The sequence below is a fragment of the Epinephelus lanceolatus genome, chromosome 12, assembly GCF_041903045.1.
Source record: "Epinephelus lanceolatus isolate andai-2023 chromosome 12, ASM4190304v1, whole genome shotgun sequence".
Lineage (NCBI taxonomy): Eukaryota > Metazoa > Chordata > Actinopteri > Perciformes > Serranidae > Epinephelus > Epinephelus lanceolatus.
This window is the reverse complement of record NC_135745.1, coordinates 43010766-43032539: the sequence shown is the minus strand read 5'-3', so window position 1 is coordinate 43032539 and position 21774 is coordinate 43010766. Positions and strand designations below refer to the sequence as shown.

The window sequence follows — 21774 nt, the reverse complement described above, 5'->3', positions numbered from 1 at the left end:
GCTGACTGTGTTTGGTCCTGCTGAGCCACAGAGCTGCAGCACTCACTTAATAAAGAGCTGAAAATAGTCCCAACACTGAGGCGCTGCCCTACAAACACACAGGCTGCACCTGAGGCTCCAACACCTCGTCCTCGTCCAACACACAAGCATCACGAATCCACTAAAGCATCAACGTCTGTCTGTTTCATGTGAATAATATTCCCTACATTAATCAATCACTTCACAATTTATCATCAGTTTGGTTCATTTTAAACGACAGGGCTGAAACGATTAGTCGATGAATTGAGTGACTGTCAGCAATTTTGATACTTATGAATAGGTCTGGGCGATAAAACGATCTCGAAACGGGATCGCAATAAAATGTATGTCGACGATGATGATAAACCCTGTTCACTGGATGTAGACAGACCTAGATAGATCCAAACAGCAGAAGTTAACAGACAGCTGTCAGTCAGTCTGCAGTGTTGGGACTGCGCATCACTGTACACGCCCAATTTTCACTGCAAAGTTTGTGCTGAGGTGAGGAGGAAGAGAAAGTAGCTTGGCCACAACAAAAAGAGGGGAAAATGAGAGGAAGAGAAGCTGAAGAAGAGCTTGTGTTGTCCTAAAAAATGGACGAAACTGTGGATAAGAAAAGGTCACACAACGTCGGTAATCTGGAAGTGGTTTGGCTACTTGAAAGATGACGACGCACGGACAAAGACGGTCTGCAAAATACATCCTCAGTTGGTGCCAACCAGGCCGGGAACCACAACAAACCTTTTCCATCACCTGAAAAGGTGGCGTCCCAGTGACTGCACTGACAGCTTCAATATCCACCCAAACTGCAGTAAATCCACCAACAGGTGTTCAACGGCTGAGCACTTCTGCTGCTGTGGGGCGGCACCAACACACCAAGCAATGGTGTCGTTTTTGCCGCCGTAACCCCGTATGAGAAGTGATGGAAAAGGAGCAGAGACATAACAGACGCAGTGTCGAACTTTCTAGCCGAAGACATGATGCCAGTTCAAGGAATTAATTACAGTGTGAGACTGCAGGTACAAGCTCCCAGGCTGGAAATACGTTCTAATCATTTGGTTTCTTCAGGCCACCGTAGTCAGCAGCCCGTCGCTGACTTATTTGTAACATGACATGTCTTTTTCAGAGTTTCTCCTGGTTAAAATCAGCTCGTCTGTTTGTTTCGGAGAGGACACTGAAGGAATTCTGAACAGGAGAAGTTTCAGCTGGTTGTAATCTGCAGTCCTCACTGCTAGACGCCACTAAATTCCCCTAAATCTGACACACTGTTCCTTTCAGGCCCACACACACCAAACAGACATCAAATGACTAACGGCAATGTAGAGCAACTGCTGTGTTGCCTCACGTCGCCATGTCTCAGCCAAAAAGTTGCACAAACTGCACCTAAACGTTTTACTAGAAATAAATTCCACTGTTTGTGACCCAACATAAACAAGGCTGAGGGTCAAAGGTCAAAGCAGCACAACATGACTGTACATTTACAGGGTGAGTGTTTGAGGGAAGAAGCAGCAGAGGGGAGATTTTGGAGCTGAGAGCAGATCAGAGGCGAGCGCAGGACGATGACGACACGCCACACAGAAATGGGATTTTAGAAAAGGCCTGGAGGGATCTGATCCCAAACCCAGCAGGAGGTCCAGGACTCAGCCCACCCCCACATCAGTGACATCACAGCAGCATCCAGAGACCAGGACCGAAACCACAGCACTGACTCTTTGCTCAGTATCACAGCTGTTTGTCATCGTGTGTGAAACATTGTCAGGATTTTCCACAGAGCTGCAGAGGCTATCATCACAGGTGGTGGGAGGCGTACACGTCACCATTTTGATTTAACACTGCAACAGAACTCAATTATTCATCTCAATTATTTTTACATTAAATGATTCATGTTTACTCAATAATGATTGAAAAAAGGATAGAATCACCGCCACATGGTTGTATGACTCCGCCCACCAGTCCACCCCGTGGTTGTATGACTCCGCCCACCAGTCCACCCCGTGGCTGTATGACTCCGCCCACCAGTCCACCCTGTGGTTGTATGACTCCGCCCACCAGTCCACCCTGTGGTTGTATGACCCCGCCCACCAGTCCACCCTGTGGTTGTATGACTCCGCCCACCAGTCCAGTGTCTCTGACAGTCTCCATCCATGTCAGTGAAAACATGGATGCTTCACACACAGAAGATCTATACAATCAGCACAGTTTCAAGATTCGAGTCACCAATTCAGTATCTGACCAAATGTCTCCCCTTCTGTTCCTGAGATATGACGTTAAAACATGATGATGTCACAGTCAAGATGACCTTTGACCTTCATTATTTTATCCTGTTAGACATTTGTGTCAAGTTTGGTTAAAATTAGTGTATGAATTCTTACGGCTAAAAACATGTTTCGTGAGGTCACAGTGACCTTTGGCCACCAAATTCTAATCAGTTTATTTTTCAGTCCACGTTTGTGCCAAAGTTGAAGAAATTCCCTCAAGGTTTTCTTGAGATATGGCATCCACAAGACTGAGACAGACACGGACACAGCGAGCTTGACCTTTGATCTATGACCACCAAAAACTAATCAATTTATCCTTAACTCAATGTGGATGTTTGTGCCAAATTTGAAGCAATTCCCTCAAGCTGTTCTTGAGATATCTTGTTCACAAGAATGAGACTGACGCAGACAGTGACCTTGACCTTTGACTTTCAACCAAAATATCTAATCAGTTCATCGCAGAGTCCAAGTGGATATTTGTGCCAAATTTGAATAAATCACCATAGGGTGTTCTGAGACACTGCATTCACAATAATGCAATGAATGAGGTCAAAGTGACCTTGACCTTTAACTACAAAATCAGTTCATCCTCAACTCAAAGTGGATGTTTGTGCCAACTTTGAAGAAATTCTTTCAGGGCGTTCTTGAGATATGGCGTTCACAAGAATGAGACAGACGTGGACACAGTGAGCTTTACCTTTGACCCCCAAAATCTCATCAGTTCATTGTTGAGTTCAAGTGGATGTTTGTGCCAAATTCAAAGCAATTCTCTCAGGGCATTCTTGAGATATCACATTCACAAGATTGCCTCTGGTTAAGGCTATCGCCACTGTGTAGGCATAAAAATGGCTGTTACAAGCTAGCGGAGCATAAATCTGATCAGGTTTCTTCACAAATGTCAAAACAATCAAAATAATTTCATAATGTTAAAGAAGCGAAATAAACCCACAAATAAATATACTGGCGAGTGTTTAAGAAAAATGTTTGGCATTTTTATGTGATAACTGTCAACATTAGGTTCAAATAACTGTGTGCTGGTTGGCTAACTGATTAAATAATAAATAGATTCACTGGTTTTAGCAGAAATCATCACCGACTGACTCTCTGATAAATCATGTTTCTGAGATGCTTCATCCAAATTCTTCTTCCCTTTAAATTTCTAACTGAAAAGAGGCCGAGCTACAACTCTGATACCCAAAAGACATTTCTGAAAAGCTTCTGATGTCCGTCACTCATCCGTCTCCCAGAACAGAGCCTCCATCTTAACTAACCCATCGATCCACACCAACTCACGACACTGATGTTAACATATCAACTCCATCTCTGATGACTGATCACCTCTCCTGGTTTCACTGTGGCTCTACGGAGCTACGACTGGTGAGAAATCAAATCAGTGGTGATGTCTCCTCTCACACACCTCATGGACCCCACCTGAAAATCAGTTAGGTTCATTTCCCTCCTCGTCTTTATGACGTCTCACTTCTGGAGTGAATTCGGGGTCAGTCTGGTCCCAGGACGACACAACAGCTCACAAACCGACCACATCAGACGCCGTGCTGACATTATTAAAAGGTCGGCCGTCAGCCGCTTTGCCTCAGAGAAGCTTTTCAAACAGAGTCAGAGACACTCAGTTTATCTTTAAACACACATTTAGCAGAGAATGAAAAAATATTAACACAAAGGTCACGTTCACATTCTGCTGTCAAACAGCAGAGCTCCTCATGTGTCCCAGAAATCACGCTTTAATCAGCCTCTATGTTACCGTTTATTACAGAATCTATCCTCAGCAATTAGGTTAAAATTAATACTGCACTGATTATCATGTTATTACATCTGTACTGATATGGTGCAAGACTGGAAATATATTATATATAAAAACAGTGTATCTGTTACAAGATGGTCAAATATGCCTATAAATGTTATGCAATAGTGAAAAATACATGTATGTTACAAGGCGGTATAACATATGTAATAATATGTATTTGTGTTACATGAAGGTTAAATATATATTACAAGATGGTAAAAATATATATTTATGTAAAAAGAAAGTGAAAATATGTATTTATATTTTTTAAAAACAAAGGTGAACTGTGACTGATTAAAATGATTTCTTCAGTGTAAACATCTTCAAATTCTGAGTTTGGTTGGGAACAAAAAAGATTTAATTACAGTACAAAATGGTAAAAACATGTTACAAGATGGTTAAAAATATGTATTTATAAATACAGAAAAATCAGTTGGACTGTGAACGATTAAAATGATTTCGTAAGTGTAAAAAATCTTTACATTTCTGATTTATTCAGATATTCTTTATCTCTGAACGATAACCGTGAACAGAGAAAACAGAGGAACCGCTCCACTTATTAACCTATTTGTTCATATACACACATTTTTTTCCAATAAAAAATATTTGGTCGGACGTTACTTGGATCATGTCCACTTAGAGGATCATATTTCCCAGGTGTCTCTCTGTACCTGGAACAATCTAAATTTTCCAGTTTGTCCAGCATACATGAGAAAGCAAGATATCATGTAATACACCTGCTTTCATAAACACCTTCAACCATTAAAAATAAAACGTGAACAGACCACAGACCTGAACACAACCTGTCAGCTGCTGCCTGCTGGACGATCTCACACACAATATATTCTCCTGGATATTTTAATGTTGTCTTATCTCATATTTTCCAGATCTGGAAACTACTCAGGAACTTTCCAGGTTTTCCAGGAGTGCATACAGAGTGGGATAACACCAGCAGCAGCCTGGATGACAGAGCGGCACGAGGTCGCCCACCTGGCCTGAGATCATGTGTGGGAGGTGGCAAATGAACTTTTCCTGCTTCAGTACTGAGGCGACACAGCAGAAAGATGACATCAGATTATTATTAGTCTCTTCTGGATGAACACAGGCTGACGATGTGATGTGTGATGTGGATGCTGAGCTTCCAGCCTCCACCATCAGTCATTATTAACAACCACATAAAGCAGCTTTAACTGTTAAAGTTAATTAAAACAAACTGCAACTCTGCACCACACACTGCTGTGAGGAAATGAGCACAATTAGCTGATTATTGATCTGATCAGTTACTGTCAGGCATCAATACAAAGGCTAGAGTGTCAAATAACGTTATCTCATTTTAGGAGTTATCTAATGTTTCTGTGGTGGCGATGAAAGCATCAGTCAAATAAGCTGTAGGTCCTTGTGCTGTCCGGAGGAAACGCCGTGCCAAACTACCATTAAGGAAAATGACAAATTAACTATTCCTTACTTATCCGTAAAAACGCAACACAAAGACGATCACAAGACATCATCAATCAAATGTGGACAGTGTTGTGTTTAATTCGGCAGTGTTATAATCCATAAAGATTCACTGCATTACCGTATAAAATTAACTTTAATATTTTGTTCCCCACATGCCATCACCAGCCTCCGTTGGTTAGCTGCGCTATTCAAAGAGAACAGACTACGGGATTGAGAGGCGAACAGTTCCCTAAAAAGTAGATTTTTTAATATAATAAATGCAGTTTGGTGGATCAGACACACGCCGAATTAAACACAAGCTCGTCATTGAGTGAAGCCGCAGTCCACAGTGTTTGTGTGTCGGTATCTAACGGAGGTTTTTCAGGCGTTACCTTAGTGGTGACAATACAGATGCAGTCCATCGTTCCGAGCCGGGAGTAAAGCCCGGGAACATAGGCATCTCATCGCGTGCTCTCACTCCTGCTGCGCGAGCTCCAGCCGGTCAGTTTGCTCACGGTTTCATTTAAAGTCTCTGTCTTCATCAATAACGTCACACACACACACACACCGAGAGCGACCGACAGCCGCGGTCTACCGGAGACAGAGTGTGTGCTCACCGGAGAGCCGCCTCCTCCCTCCCCCGGTCCTCCTTCATCCCGGTATCCGGAGCTCAGCGGGAGCAGCAGTCAGTGAACCCCTCTGAGGCTGCGTTTAAGAGCTGTGGGAAATCTCCAGTCTCTCAAACTTAACACTTCTCCTGAGCAGTAAGGACCAAAGCAAGAGGAAATGCATTCACACTGAACTGATGTCCAGGGCCGGAGCACAGAGACTCTGGGCCCTGAGTATCAGCAGGCTCTGTGGGCCCCCAGCCATTCCTCTCTTCATCCTTGTGTCTATTATGAACCTTTTGATTTATTCGTTTTTTTTGGGTTTTTTTACAAAGTCAGTTTGCTTCCTTTCTTTCGTGTCTTTGAAACGCAAACTTCCCCTCCTGGCTGAAAGACCTGACAGTGAACTGTGCAGTCGCTCAGTCTGCTCCAGCTGAATTTCTCTGAAAATCTCTGCTAGCTGCTAGGCTAATTTATACAATGTAAAATGTCATAGACTTGTGCTAATAACGTTAGCATGCTGCATTTGTGGGGAAAACATGTTTAGTATAAGACAGTTGTTTTGTCAGTGAACCTTGTGAGCTGTAATAGAGTGTGCCAGGGCTGACGTCAAAACCCGGAAGTTTAGCATCGCGCTGGTTCCCGGAAGAGAAAGTCAATGTGATTTTTGCATTGCGTTTTGGATTATGTCAGAAAATAAGCTCTGTGGCTAACACAAGTTTATGATACTTACAGGTTTTGTTCAGCGAGATAATCTTCACATATGAACACCTTTCATACCGCGTTTGAAGCTTAAATGCGATGGCCAAAAGTAAAAGCTAACGTCAGGCTTTAACGGACTACATGACTACTCCACGGTCACATGACTCTTGACATCACCGCCACTAAGCTTTCAACTGATTTCGGCCACTTTATTTTAAAAACATTGTATAATGGGGAAATCGGACTGTTTAAGCTAAATAAGAAGCTGTAATGGCGGACTGCCAGCACTCTCGCCTGTTCGGGAGTGATGGCGTTTAATGTCCCCGACAGGGTTCGTAGTTGTATTGAGCAACTTGTTAGCAACCGCCTTTTTTACAACACGTAAAAACTTCAAAATTCACAAGTAGGGTATTTACTGATGTGTTTTATGTCGTAGAACAAAACCTGAAACTCGCTTAAGCTTTTGTTAACCACAGACCTTATTTGAGGCATTTTACCAAAATCCCATTCAAAAAACGTATTGAGTTTTAGACGAGAGAACCGGAAGTGCTAAAAGCGCTAACAGAGCTCCGGGTTTACTGGCACACTCTACTGAGCTGAACTTTGTAACGTTACCTTTGTTAAATGTTGTCCCTGGCTTCATATGAGTAGAGGAGAAGTCCGCTAGCCGCTAGGCTAAAGCTGTGTTCCAGGCAAGTCTCTGAGCCCGTAAGTCACTACATCAAGTCACGACTCACGACTTCATAGCGTTCCAGGCAAGTCACGCCAAACTGTCAAAGCAACATGGCGGACCATGCAGGGTTTATGTTTGTTTATGATCACTTCTATCGCCAAAGGTGCCGGTTCCTTCCTCATTTGAGCTAAACGGAGGAGAAACGGCGCATAAGGTCACAGATGCTATCATACTTTTTATTTTACGTTGTCTGTGTGTTTGGAAACGTATTTTGTATTGATTTGTTCTTGCACTGGAAACTTGCTGTTAGAGCGGCTGCCAATAGTGCGTTAACATTAGGGTTATTTTATGTCTATTTCTCACCGTGTATCACCTGCATCAACACCGCATCCATGGAGCTGCCATTGTTGTTTAGAGGAGTAAGGTCACTGGTTTAGAGTTTAGAGGGCTGTGTGACGTCAGAAAGCGTAACTGGGAGTACATCGATCTGGTACGAGTTCACGGGTGGGAAGTTACAGGTTTGACTGCCGTTCCAGTGCACTGTCACGGGTAGAAGGTTGTAAAAACACGAGTTACGGGTTGCCTGGAACACGCCATTAGTTATACAATGTAAAAATGCCAGAGCCTCATTCTAATTACGTTAGCATGTTGTATTTGTTTGGAAAACGTGTTTAGTATAAGACAGTTTTGTCAGTGAACCTTGTGAGTTAAAACAAAGCAGATTTGCTGTTGTCCCTGGCTTCAAATGAGCAGAAGAGAAGTCTGCTAGCTGCTAGGCTAATTTATACAATGTAAAATGCCATAGGTTTGTGCTAATAATGTTAGCATGTTGTATTTGTGGGGAAAATGTGTCCAGATAAAGACAAGTGTTTGTCTGTGAATGCTCCGAGTTATAGTGAAGCTGATTTGTGTTTGAAACTGTCTCTATGAAGCCATGTTTAATGTGTGTTTAATGTGTGTTTAACGTGTGTTTAGTGTTAGGTTATGGTACTAATTACTTAGAAATAAAAAAATGCAAACAAAAGCCAAAACCAAAGTTATAATTCCAGGCTTTTAGAGGGGAATATCATAATAATGCATGTTGTTTATTTTCTCAGTGTGACATCTCTGTCACAAATGACTCATTTTATTGGGATGATCATGGACCTTCAATCTAAACATGTATTTATCCCAACAGCAAGTGAAGGCAACATTAAAATACCTGCACTTGATCTGTTTTTATATATAAAGATGTTGTTCAAAGACCATATCAACGTGTTAATCACTATGTCATCAAGGTCACAAAATATAATCACATTTATCATGTGCTGCTCTTTGGTCCCTTTGACACGCTTGTACTCAAACCACCGGGCCTCCAGGAAGTGCACCAGGCTTTGAAGCCAATTTCCATAGTGGTCAAACAGTGGAATTACAACTCCAGGGTCCGTCACTTGACGCCATCGGGCCCAAAAAGACTTTTTCCACACAGACTTACATTGTAAAAGAGACGTCTGTAAATCAGTGGATACACGTTTTGACTCGTTTCACTATCAGGATTTGATCGTTTCAGTCTGTGAACATTTGGAAAGTCTGGAAGCAGAGCTCTAAACTGAAGTGACCAGCTCGGCCGGTTGAAGTCCCCAGTGCGCCTGCTCTTTGGGCCAAGTGACGTGGAAGTAGTGCCAAACATCCAGGTACTGTTAAACCACAGAAGGAGAGTGTTTCCTGCTTCATGCGCCGCTGAGAAACTTCCATAGGACTGGACTGTGTCGTGCCTTCAGTGCTGTGTCCAGGTCTCCTTATACAGTGGTTCCCAACTGGTGGGTCTCGGTCCAAAAGTGGGTCCTGGGTTCATTCTGAATGGACTGCAAGTGGCTTGAAAACATGTCAAGTTTGTAAAAGAATAAATTTTTCTAAATTACAGTGAATTTCTGCTACAGAGCTTTTATTTTGAAGTGTCGTTTCCTGCTGTGGAGTGAGTGACTAATGTTCACACAATCTGTTAAAGTGAATGATGCGTAAAGTCAATGTGACGATTAGACGCAAAGGCTAAAAAACTGGGGGAAAAAATAATTAAATTAATTAAAATTAATTAAAAAAAATATGCAACAGAATTATTATAATTTTTAAGCACTCTTTCTTGGTCATTTCCTTGTTTGTTTATTTTAAAAAAAATTTATTTCTTGCTTTATTTAGGGGTCATTGTAAGTGCTATATCGTAGGCAACTGGCCTGCATTTCTTGCACTTATGATTACCATGTCCTGGATGACTGAGAATCTTCACCGACAACTTGGGGGTCGTTTCTTCTTTTGTTGCTCATCGCCTTCTTCCCATATTTTTAAAGAAATAAAGCCAAATTTCTCAGGTTTCAAAGGGTTAACCAAAAGCTTATTGTTATATAGTTATTATTATATTTAAATTAGTTCTTTAAGATTTAAAAATACAACAAGTACTTAACTCTGCGAGGCTGGAATCTGAACTGAACCTTTTTCTTATGGAAACACAGATGTAGTTATCGGTTCACTTTCTGTCACTCAGCTAATTAACTGACAAACAGTTTCAGCTCTAATAACGATATGACATCAATGCATGTGCACGTCTGAGAAGCGGCGAGGCGTCCCACTCGACATCCGACCACAAACTCATCACGAATAACAAATGAGCAACATGTGAAGGCCGCTGACATCTTCAGTTAGTCACTCGAGAAGACACAGCTTCAGCTTTTGTTCTGAGCTCCAGAGCTTCACTTCCACAAACACACAGACTGCTCGTTGTTACATGTATGACTCAACACCAAATGGCCGAGCAGGAGCAGGACGAGGAGGAGGAGGAGGAGGACGAAGAGTGTGCGTCGCTGCGGCAGCAGGAGACGAGGCAGCGTGGGCGGGTGGGAATCACAAGTATGAATAATTTACAGTTCCATGAATCTGTCATGTGGCTGCGTCCACCCTCGTGTGTCATCATGGCGTGTCATGCCTCCTTATAAAACATTTAGTGCTCAGCAGGAAGTGATGCAACCAGAGATTTACACATTAAAACTACAGAGTCTGAATAAATCAGATCATCTGAACATTCCTGCACAAAACAGATTTATTTCCATATTTTTCTCTCGCTTTTTTTTTTTTAACATTTTCAATTGTACATTTGTCTGTTGGACTTTCTGTCTCTTGATTCCTGTCACTGTATTTATCGTTACTGCACCAGTGTGTGTTCATGGGACGGACAGACAACCTGAAAACATAATGCCTCCTGCTGCTGCAGCTATCTCTGGCACAGAGGCATGAAAAAGTTATGTTATAATAATCTAATGAGATCATATATGACGTGCAACAGTCAGTGACACTTTAACTACATTGTATTTTCAGTGCAGGACGCTTCCTGTAACAGTGTTTTTACATTTACTGTAGGGAAGGGTCTGAATACTTCACCACAGGTACCTGTGTCCTGTAATCAACCTGTGTGCTGCCAAACCAGGGCTCCAGACTGCGACCAGAGCGCCTGCGGCTGCAGGGCGGAGCTCTCAGTGCACGCCTGTCTCCACCGACACATCCTGTATATACATGTGTCTGATCACAGCACAGAATATTATCAGACGTAACTCTTCTGTCAATTCTCAGGCTGGAAAATACAAATATTCTGTTTCCAGTTTCTCAGATGTGAAGAAGCTTCGCTGCTTTTCTTCCTCATATCTAAAAATAAACTCAATATGTTGGAGTTATAGAACGTCCATGAGACAAAACCTGCAAATAAGAGACTTTCTTTAAACTATTGTTTTTACTTTTCCTCAAACGACCCGGCAAATATATTTTAATCATAAGCACAGATTTCACCTGCTGAACGACATATTCATCATATTTTCTGCTCCCTTGTGAGTCTTCATCATTTTACTGTCTTCATGTGTTTGTCATGTCTATAAAACACTCTGTGAACGTGGTTTTTAAACATAGAAAGAGGCCTCCAGACTGCGACCAAATGGGCCCAAATGAGTATCTTTTACTACTCGCTCGTGTGCAACCCGCAAATTAGCAGGTGCTTTTTTCACGTTGTCAAATGAGGGAGTGAGTCCGCCAGTGTAGGCCAATGTGTGTGAGAGGAGGAGAGTGAGTGATTAGTTAACTGCCTGGATCATGTCATCAACTCTCATCAGTGTGCTGGTGCTAGATAAACTGCGCCTCGCCTGGAGAGTGGACGAGAGAAGCGGCGGCAGCAGGAGGCAGAGACAACAAGCTGTGGTCAGGTCGGAGGCTGAATCCAAACGTCCACCCTCTGGACCTGCAGACTGAGCCCTCGCTGACCTCAGCTGTACGTAGTGCGACGTGTTTACTGTCATCACGTAAAGTCTGTGAGGGCAGAAACTGCAGGCTTAAAATCATAAAAATTTAAATATGATCAGACTCATATATGAGTTTGTTCTCAGTCTCCAGTTGTTTTAATTATGACAAATTAATTTATTAAATACTTTCCAGGCTACTCAGGCTAAATACACTGTCTGACTGTAAGCTTCATATTTTATACTAAAGTTAAAATGTGAATAACTGCGTTGCAGGATGATTTTAAAGTCATTAAACATCCTGCACACAGTCAAACTGACCGACTGAACCACCTGTAGATAACACACACACTTGGTCTCACCTCTGGACACCAGAGTCAACACAACCCTGTTAAACATTCACTTAGTGTTGCTAAACAACTTAAGACACAACGAGCAGATGTGATGATGCCTGTTAAGAGCATGAAAACACAAACAGGAACCTAAAGAGTCAAAGTATGAGCTGCAACCTGCACATCAAACCAGAACTGAAATCCACATGAACCACCACCATGAAGGTCCTGAACACCAGTACAGCTCCCGTCTCTCTGAGGGAACCCCAACACTCAAGGATGAGCAGGCGCTCCACTTCTCCGCTAATTTAGATCCTGAAGCAACGTCAGCTGTTGTGGGTCTCAGGGTCAGGAGGGTTTGTTAGGGTCTGTTTTTACCAACATTCAGTTTGGTCAGAGCTTCTGTTCTTCACCTGAAGGATCTTCTACTATAAATCAGGTTCACTTCAAAACTGATTTTTTTTAAGTTAATGATTCTTGTTTTACCACAGTCAGGTGTTGTGACGACTCTACAGCTGCTGCTTAAAGGTTCACTGTGTCAGGTTTAGTGGCATCTAGTGGCGAAAACTGCAGATTGCAACAAGCTGAAATTTGGTTAAGCGAATCACACCATACCTACAGCGTAGGCTGTGCCGACGAAGAGCCTACGCCATAGCCTGATGTGCACCTCCCCAGAAATGTAACTAAACGTCACAGCACGTTACTTTAATTTCACAGATAAGAAACAATAAATTGTGAAGACAATAAAGCCTCCACACGCTGTGTGTGATTTATCCTGGCTGAAATATGAGCGGAGGAAATATCTGCTAGCTGCTAGGCTAATTTATACAATGTAAAATGCCATAGGTTGGCGCTAATAACGTTAGCATGTTGTATTTGTTTGGAAAACGTGTTTAGTATCAGACAGTTGTTTTGTCAGTGAACCTTGTGAGCTGTAATGGAGCTTAACTGTGTAACGTTACCTTTGTTAAATGTTGCTGTTGTCCCTGGCTTCATATGAGTAGAGGAGAAGTCTGCTAGCTGCTAGGCTAATTTATACAATGTAAAATGCCATAGGCTTGTGCTAATAACGTTAGCATGTTGTATTTGTGGGGAAAATGTGTCCAGATAAAGACAAGTGTTTGTCTGTGAATGCTGCGAGTTATAGTGAAGCTGATTTGTGTTTGAAACTGTCTCTATTAAGCCATGTTTAATGTGTGTTTAATGTGTGTTTAATGTTCAAACCTTTTTTAATTTGTATTTTCTCTTATACATGTGAATATGTGCAAATAAACTGAACCTATAAGGTCTGTGGGCCTGGTCTGAATCCTGCAGCTGAGTGTTGGTGAGGAGTTATGTATGTAGAGAGCCCTAAATCGGTTTTGTCTCCAGTTTATGTGGATTTGTTCTCCTGTATATAAAGAAGGCAGGTGTGTGGCTGCGACATAGACACAAGTGCTGAGGTATCTACTATTTGGGATGTATATTTTTAGATATAAAGACACATTTTTGGACGAAAGCAATCAGGCAGAACTCTAATCTCTGCAGACCGTGATGGAATACAATGTTTAATTTACAGAAAAAGAACAGAGCTCTTTGGATTAAGATTTAATAAAGGTTTAACTGCGGTATGTCCCTTTAAAGACAATAAAACAATAATTAAGTTCATTATTTTCCTGCGACTTATAAAACCAGTTACAGTTCACTGTCTGAGCGACAGCAGACACTTTCTACTGATCAACTGTTGAACCTGCAGCTGTGACATGTTACAAACACTAAATATTCAGAGGCTCAAATCTGATCAAGCGTCCACTTTGGTTTTATAAAAAGGATATTTAATGCTTCAGGTTTGAGGTGAGACACTGTGGGACAGACTGTCGATGTCTCTCGGCTGAGGACAGGAGGTGTACTGTTCAGACCCAACAAAATGAACCAAAATGAATGAAAGCACAATGAACCATGACCCCTGAACCCAGCACACACTACCTCAACGTGTCGCTGTGTTTCTCCTCCATGTATCTGGAGTCTGTTTTTATTATGACTGATAAAATATGATTAAACCAGTGAGGAAATCCTGCTGAGCAGCGAGAAGAAGCAGCCGGAACAAACAGACACTCCTGCTTTTCAAATTCAGCCTAAAAAAAAAACTTGATCACCTGACACTCATCTGGTCGACAGGTGAGAGTGACGTCATCGTTAACAGTCACATCTGTCTGCACCAGAGCTGCTGCTCAGTGACAGCAACAATGCTCACCAAATCTTTGGTTTGATAAACGGGACGTTTTGTGGTAAGAAATTATTTCATTTAGAAAAGATTTGGGCTACAAGCTGACACAGAAAAAAGTCATTTTAAAACTTTTAAAATTAGTTAATAAAATCAGGATGTCTCAGCTCTTTCCTCTGACTTTTAAACGCTGTTTTGGACCAGCTGCTTCCTCACTCAGCAGGTTTCTTCTTCTCTGGTTTTATTTCAGACTCCGCCTTTATATCAATGTGAATGAACTACAGTGACACCTTGAGGCCATCTGGGCCAACTGACCCCCTGACCCTGGACCCACAACCCCCCCGCCCCCTTCCGATGGTCCAAAGCAACATGAGGACTGGATGGGACATGCGGCGAGGGTGGACGACACCGACACCCCCTCCCACCAACAGCAGGCTTCCAGTACTTACTTGTCCATCAGGGCCGGGCGGGCGTTTGGCCTGCGCCAACGTGTGCAGGATTTCATTTAGGAGGGGGGAGTCCTACGAGTGTCGAGGTTTGTTTACAATCAGAGAAAGAGGAAAGAAAGAGAAGGAGTTCAATGCAAACACACACACACACACACACACACACACACACACACACCTGGCTCCAAATGGGGCTGTTTGTTTTCAGCCTGTTTACGTGCCAGACGGGTGGAGCTAGAGCAGAAAACACAGGCGTTGTAAAAAAAAAAAAAAAAAAAAAAAGTTTGACAGAATTTCACAGACTCTTTGATGTTTTTTTTAGTTTCCTCATTATTGCGTTAATTGAGTGAGGGCCTTTTCACACCTGAGAGTCCAAACTTGTGACCTGTTGTAACCTTCGTCCTGTCGTCATCACCTACGTCCTGTTGTCGTCACCTACGTCCTGTTGTCGTCACCTACGTCCTGTCGTCGTCACCTACGTCCTGTCGTCGTCACCTACGTCCTGTCATCATCACCCACGTCCTGTCGTCATCACCCACGTCCTGTCGTCATCACCCACGTCCTGTCGTCATCACCCACGTCCTGTCATCATCACCCACGTCCTGTCGTCATCACCTACGTCCTGTCGTCGTCACCTACGTCCTGCCGTCGTCACCTACGTCCTGTCGTCGTCACCTACGTCCTGTCGTCATCACCCGCATCCTGCCGTCGTCACCTACGTCCTGTCGTCGTCACCTACATCCTGTCGTCGTCACCTACGTCCTGTCGTCATCACCCGCATCCTGTCGTCGTCACCCACGTCCTGTCGTCGTCACCTACGTCCTGTCGTCGTCACCTACATCCTGTCGTCGTCACCTACGTCCTGTCGTCATCACCCGCATCCTGTCGTCGTCACCCACGTCCTGTCGTCGTCACCTACGTCCTGTCGTCATCACCCGCATCCTGTCGTCGTCACCTACGTCCTGCCATCGTCACCTACGTCCTGCCGTCATCATCTACTTCCTGCAGTCAACACCTACGTCCTGTCGTCATCACCTACGTCCTGCCATCGTCACCTACGTCCTGCCGTCATCATCTACTTCCTGCAGTCAACACCTACGTCCTGCCGTCATCACCTACATCCTGTCGTCATCACCTACATCCTGTCGTCATCACCTACGTCCTGTCGTCATCACCCGCATCCTGTCGTCGTCACCCACGTCCTGTCGTCGTCACCTACGTCCTGCCGTCGTCACCTACGTCCTGTCGTCGTCACCTACATCCTGTCGTCGTCACCTACGTCCTGTCGTCATCACCCGCATCCTGTCGTCGTCACCCACGTCCTGTCGTCGTCACCTACGTCCTGTCGTCGTCACCTACATCCTGTCGTCGTCACCTACGTCCTGTCGTCATCACCCGCATCCTGTCGTCGTCACCTACGTCCTGCCATCGTCACCTACGTCCTGCCGTCATCATCTACTTCCTGCAGTCAACACCTACGTCCTGTCGTCATCACCTACGTCCTGCCATCGTCACCTACGTCCTGCCGTCATCATCTACTTCCTGCAGTCAACACCTACGTCCTGTCGTCATCACCTACGTCCTGCCATCGTCACCTACGTCCTGCCGTCATCATCTACTTCCTGCAGTCAACACCTACATCCTGCCGTCATCACCTACATCCTGTCGTCATCATGTACGTCCTCTCGTCATCACGTACGTCCTCAACGTCATGGCGTCGTCATCAACTGACAAATGTGTGAAATAAGGACAAAATTCACCACCAGGACAAACAACAGCGTTACCAGACTCGTTCTAAAATAAAATAGAAAATGAACAGAGCAGACAGAGCGACAGCTGCGGGCACACCGAGTTAGACACGGTTCTGTTGGCAGTACAACGGTCCGTGTCAACAGGAGGGCTGGGAGGTACCATCCTCCTCCTGCCAACATCAGGTGAAAGTGAAACTAAGAAGGATCGACACCGCAGACCCACGAGCCTCGTGCGGCTGAATCATAAGACGAACCCGACTCGTCTGGCACTACAAACAGGTAAAACGGTTTGACCCACACCTGAGTTCTGTACTGTGGGCTAAAACTAAAGGCTGACTCAGCTGCAGCTGACTCAGCATCGTCTCCTAGGATGAAGTCAACACAAACTAAAAACAACCTTTTTACTCACAACAAAAAAATGCTGGTCCTGAAGCACAAAGCACAAAGCTCACAATCAGCTGATGGAATAAAACAAGCGTAAATGAGAAGCAGCTTAGGCCAACACGTTCAGGTTCTCTACACAGTCTCATCTGTTTACCCAAGCTCTGGTGGTAGAAAGTAACTAAGTACATTCACTCAAGTATTCTACTGTTTTAACATACTTGTACTTTACTTCAGTATTTCTTTGTGCTACTTTCTACTTGTACTGCCCTACACTTGTCTCAGATTTTTACAAATAAAACATAATATGATGCAGTTAGAGCTGCCGCCCCAACAGTCGACCAAACGAGGTCACGAGTCAGAAAGATTTCATCAATCGCTTAGTCACAGAAAAAAAAAAATACACACGTGACACTCTGTTAGGAGCTGCACCTTGTCAAAATAAAGCCTAACCGATATGACAGGCAGCTCTAGATGCAGTATTCTACAGTTAAACGCATCTAGCCATTAGTATCTGAGATCCATATTGGTTAGTGTGTATAGAGGCAGCATGTTGTCACATCTAACTGTTGAATTAAGCTCTATCTCTGTAGGGATCTTTCATAATGCTGTCAGACACTTAGAATAAAAACATTAAATATTATACATTATGTAATTTGTACATCAGGACAAAACTTGGAAATGAATCTAACTCTAACTAATTTTCAAAAAAATCTGTATGAAAAAAATATACCCAACTGTGCTCTCTCTCTCAATACTGGACCAGTTTTTAAAAACTGTTGTTTCTATAAAACCTTTTTACTGTAAAGTATGATGTGTGTTGGTGGGCGGGGCTTAGCTGGAGGCAAAACAGTTCTCCACAGACATTAGCTAGCGCTAGCTAACAAGTTGTGTTGTCTTGTTTTAGACGATGGAGGAAGATGATGTGAGTGGTGCGTTCAGAAACACTCATTGTGAGTGTGGGAGCGCACTCTGACACAAACTGGAGCGTTGATAAATTGGGAGCGCTGTCTGAATGTAGCGTTGGGTTATCCAGAGCAGCGCACTCTCAGAGTGGCAGAGCGCACTCTGGACACTCTGTCTGTGGAGACGGAGCAGCAGAGCGCCGAGCGGAGTGAATGTGTGATTAACTTAACCGTTGGTTCATTCATGTAGAAATATAACGCTGCGTTTCTTCCACCAACAGGGCTCTCATTTTAGTGTAGAGCGTCAGACTGAATTTACCAACGCACCATGTCAGGTCACTCACTCTCCGGGACCGCCAGTGTTACTGGAATAAGTAAACACTGACCAACGGGACCAGACTGGCCGACCCGTATGCTCTCACTCAGTGGATGGATGATGTCACAGGAAGCCAGTCTTACAAAGGAGGACCACACTTGTTTGTTTTGCTATGGAAGCTAACGTTAGCTAATGTGCTAAAAAGTTAGCGTTGCAGAGAAATCCAATCTTCCTCTTAATCCCTCCCCAGTTTCTGATGAGGTGGACATGATAACCCTTAATACACATAACCTTATTCATCCCTACAACAGGAAATACTTTTTCCCTAACCTGATATGAAGTGTGCGCTGCACATGTGAGCATTTTTGATGATGGCCTCCTTTGGTCTTATCACATTTAACCATAGTTGTCTTTGTTTTTGTTGACGGGCAGTGGCGGCTGGTTTTGAGCCATGACTCCTTCTATTCTGGCTCCCAATAACACAACAAGACAAACACATTTTAACACTCCTATGGAGCCTACAGCCCTGTGGGGGAGAGGCAGCTGCACCTCCAGCTGATAACATGACGTCATCGTGACGTCGGCCCTTAAAGGGTCTATTAATCAGTTAGACACAAAAACATGAGAGAATTAGGTCCAGGTAGAAAAATACAGAAGTTAACCTTTAAGTAAACAGCGTAGCTCCTTCAGAGGAACAACTCCGAAACTGTCTGATTTACATATTTATCTTGTTACCTCACAAACGACTATAAATACACACAATATGTGTAAATCCTGTCCATCTACACACAGCAGTCTGCACACGCACACAAATACACACAGTACCAGATGAAGCTCTGCAGAACGTCTCGCTGAAATGAGAAGCAATGAACGAGTGATGTGGTGCGTTCAGAGCCCAGCAGACTGCAGGAACATGCAGCGCTGTCACATAACAGTACTAACCTACTCCACACTGTTTCCAAAGTTGGTACAAGAACTGATATCTGTCACACATTTGGAAAAACATCATTTTATTAAGCTGAACTGTTTATGAGAAAAGTCTTGTGCAATATACACGATACAAGATACACGAAATAAAAATAATTATAATGCTTTTATCTCAAGGAATTTAGAGGTTAAATGTTTTATAAAATTATGTGAAATAAAATGAAAAAATGAAAGAGGCTTTGCAGAAACTGACTTCAAACCTCAGAAAAAAAACAACTAAACTTTAGGATAAATATATAAAAAATATATAAAAAAAATAAATATATAAAAAATGATCCTCTTTGTCCGTCTGATAATAATAATAACAGTAATACATACATCCAGTTCAGTTTGTTGTTCCAGACACCAGCTGTTCCACAAACTTAAGCTCAAAAAATCAATTTCATACCAGGACAGAAAATGACATTTTGTGGATTATATTCCAATTTCTGGCCAATCCCACGAACTGTTATGAAAACATGAGATTACAGAGAAATGACAGTAAGATCGTCTCCATCGTCTCTAACTGATGGTCTTTGGTCTGCTCCACTCATCTTATCACAGTTTTTAGATTTCGGACATCATGACTGCAGAAAGAATCACAGTTTCACATGGCCAAAAGTATGTGGACATCCCCGTGCAGACATGAACTCCACAGGACTCTTAATCGTCTCTCTGAGGAGATTCCTGACTCATCATAACCAGAACTCACAGCTGCTTACTCAGCAGAAAAGCAAACGGTTTCATTCTGTGGTGAATTATCATTAATTAACTACAGCTGATAAAATCTGCTGAGGGCGACCGCTATCCAACAACAACTAAAGTCGGGAGCTCCTTCATGACCTTTGACTTGTTACGTGTCTTTATAACAACCTGACAAGAAAAAACACAACAGAAAAGCAGATTTTTAACATTTTTACCTTCTTATAAAACAGATGAACTCGTATTTTACTCTGAAGGTGTTTACAGACAGCTGATGTCATCCTGATTGTCTACACTGTCATTTTATGATGTTCTTTATTCTGCACGTCTGACTCCAGGGAGACAGATTCCCTCCTCAGTTGCTCCCTCTGAGCTTTCTTCCCGTTGTTTCCCATTAAAGGAGTTTTTCCTTTTCTGCTGCCGGTTATAATTTGTGTCATGTTTTTGTTGTCCAATCAAAGGACTTCTTCGTCATGTCATCAGTACAAGCATGCTTTAAGTTAAAACCATCGTAACTACTAGGGGTTGGAATCACCAGAGGCCTGACGATACGATATTATCACGATACGATATTATCACGATACTTAAGTCACAATACAAGATTATTGTGATTTTAAACGTGCTGCGATTAGAGGTGGGAATTACTGGAGGCTCCAAAATACAATATTATCACGATACTGAAGTTATGGTACAATATTATTGCAATTTTAAGCGTGTTGTGATTAGGGGTGGAATCAACAGAGGCCCCACGATATAATTTATTGCGATTTTAGGTGTGTTGCAATTAAAGGTGTGAATCACCAGAGGCTACATGATACAATATTATCACGATACTTAAGTCACAATACGATATCAAGATACTTACGTCATGATACGATATTATCACAATACTTAAGTAACGATATGATATTATCACGATACTTAAGTCACGATACGATATCAAGATACTTACGTCATGATACAATATTATCACAATACTTAAGTCACGATACGATATTATCACGATACTTAAGTCACGATACGATATCAAGATACTTACATCACGATACGATATTATCACAATACTTAAATAACGATATGATATTATCACGATACTTAAGTCACGATACGATATCAAGATACTTACGTCACGATACAATATTATCACAATACTTAAGTCACGATACGATATTATCACGATACTTAAGTCACGATACGATATCAAGATACTTACGTCATGATACAATATTATCACAATACTTAAGTCACGATATGATATTATCACGATACTTAAGTCACGATACGATATCATGATACTTATGTCACGATACAATATTATCACGATACTTAAGTTACGATACTTAAGTCACGATACAATATTATCACGATACTCAAGTCACGATACAATATCACAATACTTAAATCACGATACAATATTATCACAATACTTTTCAACGAGTTGCAATTAACGGAGGCTTCACAATACGACATTATCACAATACTCAAGACATAATAAAATATTATTGTGATTTTAAGCGTGTTGTGATTAGGGGTGGAATCAACAGAAGCCCCACTATACAATTTATTGCAATTTTAGGTGTGTTGCAATTAAAGGTGTGAATCACCAGAGGCTACATGATACAATATTATCACAATACTAAAGTCACGATACGATATTATCACGATGCTTAAGTAACGATATGATATTATTGTGATTTTTAAACGTGTTGCAATTCGGTGAGGGAATAACCAGAGGCCCCTTGATACAATATTATCATGATACTATCACGATACTATCACGAGTATTGCAACAACATATATTGCAATATATTGTGATTTAATATCAATCAATCAATTTTATTTATAAAGCCCAATATCACAAATCACAATTTGCCTCACAGGGTTTTACAGCATACGACATCCCTCTGTCCTTAGGACCCTCACAGCGGATAAGGAAAAACTCTCCCCAAAAAAACCTTTAACGAAAAAAAAAATATATATATATATATATATACAGAAAATTTTGTTTTATCTAATACGATT

The 21774-nt window shown here is 42.3% G+C and overlaps 1 protein-coding gene across 28 annotated transcripts in view; it reads right to left on the bottom strand.

The window, feature by feature from the left end:
• dlg1b (discs large MAGUK scaffold protein 1b) overlaps positions 1-21774 on the bottom strand; it is a 204637-nt gene that overhangs the window by 146092 nt on the left and 36771 nt on the right. For 12 of the 28 annotated variants that reach the window (XM_078172767.1, XM_078172768.1, XM_078172769.1 and 9 more), the window contains exon 4: positions 14735-14806. The exons of 13 other annotated variants lie outside the window; for them this stretch is intronic. In XM_078172767.1, the coding sequence (XP_078028893.1) occupies positions 14735-14806 (72 nt within the window). Of the gene's footprint in view, positions 1-5909; positions 6230-14734; positions 14807-21774 lie in introns of those variants that run through there. 3 more of the 28 variants (XM_078172788.1, XM_078172790.1, XM_078172791.1) reach the window with 3 other exon arrangements.